Raw genomic sequence first — 8047 nt, forward strand, 5'->3', positions numbered from 1 at the left:
GGGGGGGGGGGGGGGGGTCTAACGTCGGCTACACCACCCCGGCTCGGCGTTGGGCTTGGCGTTGCCCGTTTGGCGTGGATATTCTGCCCGGCGCCGGGGGGGGGGGGGTTGATGTGGCGGGCTGTGGTTGGCTGGTTCAAAGCAGTGGCGAAGCTTGACGTTTTCGACCGGGGGGGGGGGGAGGGTCGAAAACGTATATACCAAAAAAATTCTATAGAACCGGGGGGTCGAAAACATATATACCCAAAAATTTCTATACAAAAACTACATATATAACACTACTGAGCGAAAAGTTCGGGGGGTCTGGCGCTCCTCTCGGCCCCTCAAAGCTGCGCCAATGCTTCAAAGTAGCCGTTGGGTTTGAGTATTAGCTTGTGGATCCCACATGGCTGGCAACGCCCAACTAAGCGACTGTTGGGAAACAAGCGGTCTCAGGATCCCCAACAACCCCCCTCCCCCCCCCCCCCAAAGCTAACAATAGAGAAATATAATTGAACACAAGAATATACGTGGAAACTCCAAAACCGGAGAAAAACCACGGGCCTCCAGAGAGAAACATCCACTATGCGACAAATTTTTACAATCACATAAACTAATCTCTCAAGCCTCCCCCCACCCAATTACAACCACACTCTCCAAAGCGTTACTAAAACCTTTCTACACTCTAAGACAAGAGAACTAGAAAAGAAAGAAAGAACCAAACACTTCAAGTGTATTTTGGTTGGGGCACATTGAAACCAAAGCCTTGGACTTCTTTTATAGGCTTGGAGTCCTCCCAAGCTTTCATCCTTGCACCAATGTGGGATGGGAACATTTTTCATATAGCAAAAACTCAACAAATCTCCACCTTGGATATATGAAAAAAACAACCACATTAAAGGAACACCGTCTTCAACCGATGATCATACTCCACCATAAAAGAGTATCTCTGCTTAGAATAGACCATTCTAAGAATTTCTTTTGGGCACATGTTGAAAAACATGCTGAAAATTTATGGTGCAATTTCCCCGCTTGGCATACTTGGAAGTTCATCAGCCATCAACATCAATTTTTCACCACACATCTTGCATCTATGCCAACCCGATGCCCATGTGTGAACCCGCTAACAAAATTGCATCCCTTTTCATGGTATCACGGGCATACCATAGAGATGACATAACTTCAAAAGAAATCATCACCGCCAACAACGACGGAGACATTGCTAGCTGACCTGGAGCTGCTTGTCGAATCTGCTCCACCTGGACAATTTCTCTTGACATGCCCAGACTGTCCACACTTCCAGCATACAGGAATCTTCTGTGAGTGCTTCTTCTTCCCGTTCCCGCATATTAAAACCATTCCTTCTGACGAAGTATGACCTCTACTACCCAGTCTTTTCTCTTCAGACAATAGCTTCTCAGTAACATCCGCATACTTCAGGGTCTCTTTCCCATACATCAAAATGGGCTTCATATGCTCATAGGAAGATGTCAAAGATAATATAAGCCTCAGTGCTTTATCCTCATCGTCAACCTCCACTCCGATAGTCTCCAGTTCTCACACGATATTATTAAGAACACTTAGATGATCTGAAATTTTTGTATCTCCATCCATACGAAGGGTATGAAACTGTTCCTTGAGATATAACCGATTTGAGATGCCTTTGCCTTGATACAACTGCTCAAGCTTCTCCTACAAATCTTTTGCAGTTGATATCCCATGCACATTTGCAAGAACATTCTTTGCTAGACACAAACGAATCGCACTTGCCACTCTCAAATCCAAATCTTCCCATTCTTCATCATCGTCTTTACTGGTTCCGCTTGAATCCTTGCTTAGAACAGGGGTCGGCTTCCCCTCAACGCCTTGTGTAACCCAGATTGAATCAACACATCCTTGACTTGAACTTGCCATAAGCCAAAATTGATTTTTCCATTATATTTCTCTACGTCGAACCTCATGGGACTGTATTTTGACATCGTATCCGTATCTTCAAAAACAGTATTGTATACTAGAAAATATGCACCAAGCCTATAAGCAGTACACCCAACAAAGGATTCCCAGGAAAGAGAGGTGGGTCACAATGGACACACTTAAGTACCAAGTCTTTCCTAGCCAGAACCTTCCCAGGACAACATGCGTATATCCGGCTCGCGTATAATTCTATCGTATACAAACAGTCAACCGAGACAACTGAATCCTCATTTTTGATGTGGAAGATCAGACTAAGCTGCAACCACAGAGCATACTACGAACCTTCAAAATACCAGGACACCCTCCAAGAAAATCCGTTTCTGATATGGAAGATCAGACTAAGCTGCAACCACAGAGCATACTACGAACCTTCAAAATACCAGGACACCCTCCAAGAAAATCCGTTTCTGATGTGGAAGATCAGACTAAGCTGCAACCACAGAGCATACCTTCTAAACCGAGACCTCCCCCAAAACCTGGAGCTCTGATACCACTTGTTGGGAAACAAGCGGTCTCAGGATCCCCAACAACCCTCCCAAAGCTAACAATAGAGAAATATAACTGAACACAAGAATATACGTGGAAACTCCAAAACCGAAGAAAAACCACGGGCCTCCAGAGAGAAAGATCCACTATGCGACAAATTTTTACAATCACATGGACTAATCTCTCAAGCCTCCCCCACCCAATTACAACCACACTCTCCAAAGCGTTACTAAAACCTTTCTAACTCTAAGACAAGAGAACTAGAAAAGAAAGAAAGAGCCAAACACTTCAAGTGTATTTTGGTTGGGGCACATTGAAACCAAAGCCTTGGACTTCTTTTATAGGCTTGGAGTCCTCCCAAGCTTTCATCCTTGCACCAATGTGGGATGGAAACATTTTTCACATAGCCAAACACTCAACAACAGCGACGCCCCACCACACACCTATTTTTTGAGTATTTGCTTGTGGATTCCACCTTCGCCACGTGTCGAGCAATGCCCCCCAACCCAACCCACACCCCATTGTATAAGTATTAAAAAAATAGCAAATCTAGTTTAAATAAGGGTAACTTAAACTAAACTAACATAAAGAGACAATGTTGAAAATGATCACTTATTTACTTATTTACAGTTTTACACTAAACAAAACCTTAACAGCTTAACAAAAATTTAACTGATTTAACAACCTAACAAAATAAACACAACTAACTCAATATTATTACTGCAACTTTCCCTTCAACTTAAACGTTAAAAAGTAAGTTTCCCTAAGACTGAAGGGTATGGGGGCCGGCTGAGGCCCGGCTAGGACCGGCGCCGGTCCCCCACACCGCCCCCCATAGGGTCGGCTCGGCAACATCGGCTCCCCACAGCCGGACGTGCCGTGCCTCTCTCCTCTCTCCTTCTCTCACATATACCTATACATACATACATATATATATATATAAAGGGGCTCATCCCCCACCCCTTCAAGCCGAGTCTACGTGGCGGCCCATCCCTTGGGGATAGTGGCGAAGCTTGACCTGAATGACGGGGGGGTCGAAAACGTATATACCCAAAAATTTCTATAAAACCGGGGGGTCAAAAACGTATATGCCCAAAAATTTCTATACGAAAACCACATATATAACACTACTGAGCGAAAAGTTCGGGGGGTCAGGCGCCCCTCCCCGCCCCTTATATCCTTCGCCCTTGCTTGGGGATGAGGCTCTCCATACCATTTAGCCTAATAAGCCCATCATTGTCTGGAGCCCAACGAAATAATAAGACCGACAACAAAGAATAAAAAGCAGGCCCACTGTACTTGAGCCGACAAAAGAAGCAAATTAGGCCCAACATTGTCTGGTCCATGACAATTGACATTAAGGAAGTCAGAACTAGAGGTGCACGAAACCGGGGTTTTCAATATCCGGGTTCGGGAACATACCCGAATAAGGGTATGACCGGGTTTTGAATTTTTGGGTATTGCCAATATCCATGTTGGGTTCAGGTCCGGGTATTGGCCAGGAAATCCATACCCTTTGTACCCGTGTTTGGGTAGGGTTCGGGGTTTCTATACCGGGTATTAAAATACCCTATTTTCGGGTTCGGGTATGAAAAAACCCGGACGGGTATTAAAAAAAAACCCGGATGGGTATAAACATGGACTTTGTAGTGTTTTTTTTTTTGTTTCTAACTTCATTTTTGGGTTTGTAAACATGAATATTAATAATATAAAACTTTAATGTAACAAGATTACAAGTTACTAGAAACTAGAATAATCAAAGTGCATACATTTCTAAAACCCAGTATCAGGTATTCGTAAAACCGGTGCGGGTATTCCTAAAAACCGGGTACGATTCCTAAAACCCAAGTGCGAGTATTATTAAACCAGGGTATACAAAAAACCCGGGTATAGATTGGGTAGAAAAACCTGGGTTTCGGTACTTAGCTGAAATACTATACCTGGACCCTGCCTTGGTCGGGTTCGGGCTTTTTTTTCGAGTTCAGGTCTGGGTTTGGGTTTTTGTGCATCTCAGGTCAGAACATAGGCAACACATAGTTGATTTTCTTCTTTTCTTATCTTATTTTTTTTTTCAATTTCATTTCGTCTTAAATGTTAAGAAACAAAAGTTCTCTTGTGGAATCTAAACTTTTTTTTTACAAATACCCAAAATTCTTAAATAACATTCTCTCTTACTAGGTCGTCCCAAACACATACACCTCTTCTAATATTAGGGTTTAGAATTCGTCAAACTTTAATTGCGCGTTTGATACAATGGCGGAAGCACCTTGTATACGTCTCGTATATCCAACAACCGTTAATTTTTTTCTGAATCATGATGAATTCACTCTCAAATTAAAGCATTTCGTATGTCTGAAAACAATAATCGGATAAGACAAATTTTCATCATATGTGATCCCCAAAATCCCTTTTTTCACACAAAACACCCTTAATAAAAAAATGAAAAACCTAATCAATATATCAAATTGATGGTTAAAAAGTTCAAAAAATAAAATGGCCATACTAAGAATCAAAAGGAATCAATATTAAAAAAAATAGGATTAACAAAGTAAATATGATGTATATTATTATAGAAAACTACTTAATATGTACTACAATCACACAACAAGCTTTAGAAGCAACATGTTAATAAAAGGACCAAAGCCAATGTAGTAGAAATCAATTTGGGAAGACCAGTGGAGTTATTCTCGCTATTGTTCCGACCATGCTGGTTTTTGTGACCGCCTGCATACGCATATATAGGGATCAGAACTCCTGGGTGTCCGCCCACACCCCCACCATGACCACCACCGCCATGTCTAACAACAGGATTTACTCCACTTTTATGCACCACAACTTCTTCCCTTGTGTCTACAAAAATAATAGTTAAATTGATACACATATACATGACAAATATCATATTGATCAAATGTTTTGTTACCATAAAAAAGAAAGAATAACGTACCAATAGAATGGATGATTTTCTTTGGACTTGAAGATGCATGAAGATGAAGACATAATAAGGACGACAATATTAATAACCACATCATAGTCATCTTCATTTTCTTCATATTCATGTTCTTTTTGAGGCTTTTCTATAATATAATATAGAATATATACTATACCTTGGGACATAAGCAAATATTTACTCTTTGCTTTTCAACTTTAATTTGTTTTGGGTAACCATTCATCTATCATATAATTAATAACTAGTCTATTCTAGATAATTAGCCTTATGCATATTTTTTGGCCTAGGAATCTAGCTTGATCCTAAAACACAAACAAAAATAAAAACTAACCCATAAACCAAAAAAAAAAATAAACTAATAATACTAAGTCATTTAATTCAAATCTCAATTTTCTTGTCTCTATCTGCTTTCTTTTCTCATTTTATCTTCATGTCTGAAGGTCACAAGCATGCATATGTTTCAAGTTTTTAGGCCATTCAACCCATATTTTGCATCCAATATATGGATCAAATTGGACTTGCAAGACAAGCTAAATAAACTTAGCACCACTCAATGAAATACACATGTGGTACAAGTTTGATCCGTTTTATACTTCCAATTTTTTAATCAAATTTATTACTTTAAAAATCGATATCACATTCATATTCAACTAAAAGTTAATATTACATTTATTTATTAATTCTTTATTGATTATTAAAACTATTATTATTATTATTAATTTAGATTTAATCTTCGTATTTTTTTTATTAATGTTATTACATTTATACTAGTATATTTTTATTTTTTGGATAGTGTTTTGTTGTAATAGATCACATTGTAGATGTATAAATGTACAAAGCTTGTTGCTTCCATGATTTCTTTTCTCCATGTGCTTGTTCTTCATGACTTGAAAGTACCATTCTAGAAGATCAACATACCTTACATAGGAAACCTTTGACATCTTGAGCATCACCACAAAGAACCTGCATTGAACCGCAACTTGCTCCCATGCATCATCTTCATCAACTTTCTTCAATCCACCTTGTTTGGTAATGACCCGGTATATTGTGATCAAGTTCACATCTTTACCATTGAGTAGTGTCGGTGGCATTTCACCCTCCTTGCATGTCCCAAGATAGCACGACACAAACCATTTTAAAAGTTCTTCAAATGTTACACCGTAGAGTAGTTCATGACTGATTAATTCTTCATGCATCTCCCCTAACTCCTTGAAATCCAAACAACCCTTGTATCACATTCTTGATGACCTCTTATTCATCCTTTGCAAACAACCAAGCCCTCTCACGTATAACATCACGTGACTTGAATGGATCCTCATCTAAACCCTCTAAATACATCATAAACCAAACTTTCTCCTTCTTCAAATACATGACTTCATGCTTCTTGGCACCCGATGTGCCCTCACCAAACTTTTCTTTTTTTCTTTTGTCTCCCTATCTCGAATTCTTTCTCATAGAAGTTTTAACGTATTCTTGTAACTTTCCCTTCTAGTTTTGCTAATAGTTATCTGCATCCAAGTTCTCATAGAACTTGTCTAAATACTCTTTCTCTAAATCTTCTTCCGATTTATCTTCAGACACATCTATACCCTTGGCTCTATCACCGAACATCTTCTTCAATGTGCACAAATAACTAGACGTAACAACTTCAATTCCTTGGAACTATAATTGTTCTAGACTTAAAACATTACACTTTATATTCAGAACGTAATTGACACAAGGAATTGTTTTGTTCTTCCCATCAATCGACACTCTGACCTCTCCTAAACCATGAATGAACGAGAATTCCTTCCGTTTCTCGTTTGTCAATACACAAAAGTGTCGCTTAAAAACTTTGAAAAAATTCCTATTACCTGTCATATGCGTCTTAAACGTAGGGTGAACAACCTAAATCGCATCCCAATTCCCTCTGGAAGTATCCTTAACAATGTAATCACTTTCTTCTGGTAAATGACTTAGGTTGATATACTTACATGGGCAAACTGAAGCGATGTGGCCATATTTCTTGAAACTAAAGAAACGAGTCCCTGCCTTGCGCGGTCTTCCCACCGGCGCGGTGTTCATGAGGCTTAACTTCTTTAAAAACTTCTTCGGGACCATCTTCTTGGGAAATTTACTTATAGGCGACTTCCAAGAGCGGGAGGATGGTTTGCCCTGCGCAATTTTCTTTCCTTTATCGCTACCCTGGATACACTTTCCTCGGATCAGACCGGTATTGCTGAAATCAGGACTCGCTGATTTGTTTCTTCCTTCCCCAGACAATTCAACCGATCCTCGAAACCCTTGTTTCCATCTTGATCGAGTTTAAACTTTGGGCTCTGATACCAATGTTGGTATCAAAGTCGTGATTCTCCCAAGACCATGATCGAGGCAAAGACGGATGATAACATGCCTCACGATAATCGCCACAGCATCACAACAATACATCTTGTATTCTTAAAGGAATCAAAACAAACAAACAAACTGAAATACTAACCGATTGGATTCACATAACTTGCAACCTTGATTTCAAACGGAAACAATATGATTGTTATATGTACAAGAACCGAATAACTAACCCTACTTATACTGAATGAATCGTGGTGTATGAGGAGTTGTAGTGTTCCAGACATGCCTCTTCCTTCGTAACCGAACAAACGATTATTGATCTTGTGCGACACG

The 8047-nt window shown here is 39.8% G+C and overlaps 1 protein-coding gene across 1 annotated transcript; it reads right to left on the reverse strand.

Annotated features, from left to right (window-relative positions):
- Positions 1-4981: 4981 nt before the first annotated feature.
- Positions 4982-5488, reverse strand: LOC110902797. The gene is made up of 2 exons (XM_022149192.2): positions 5384-5488; positions 4982-5289 (listed from the first exon to the last, which is right to left on the reverse strand). The coding sequence occupies exons 1-2, from the start codon at positions 5478-5480 to the stop codon at positions 5051-5053; spliced, it is 336 nt and encodes a 111-aa protein (XP_022004884.1). The 5' UTR covers positions 5481-5488; the 3' UTR covers positions 4982-5050.
- Positions 5489-8047: the final 2559 nt, after the last annotated feature.

Source organism: Helianthus annuus, chromosome 13 (assembly GCF_002127325.2).
Source record: "Helianthus annuus cultivar XRQ/B chromosome 13, HanXRQr2.0-SUNRISE, whole genome shotgun sequence".
Taxonomy (NCBI): Eukaryota; Viridiplantae; Streptophyta; class Magnoliopsida; order Asterales; family Asteraceae; genus Helianthus; species Helianthus annuus.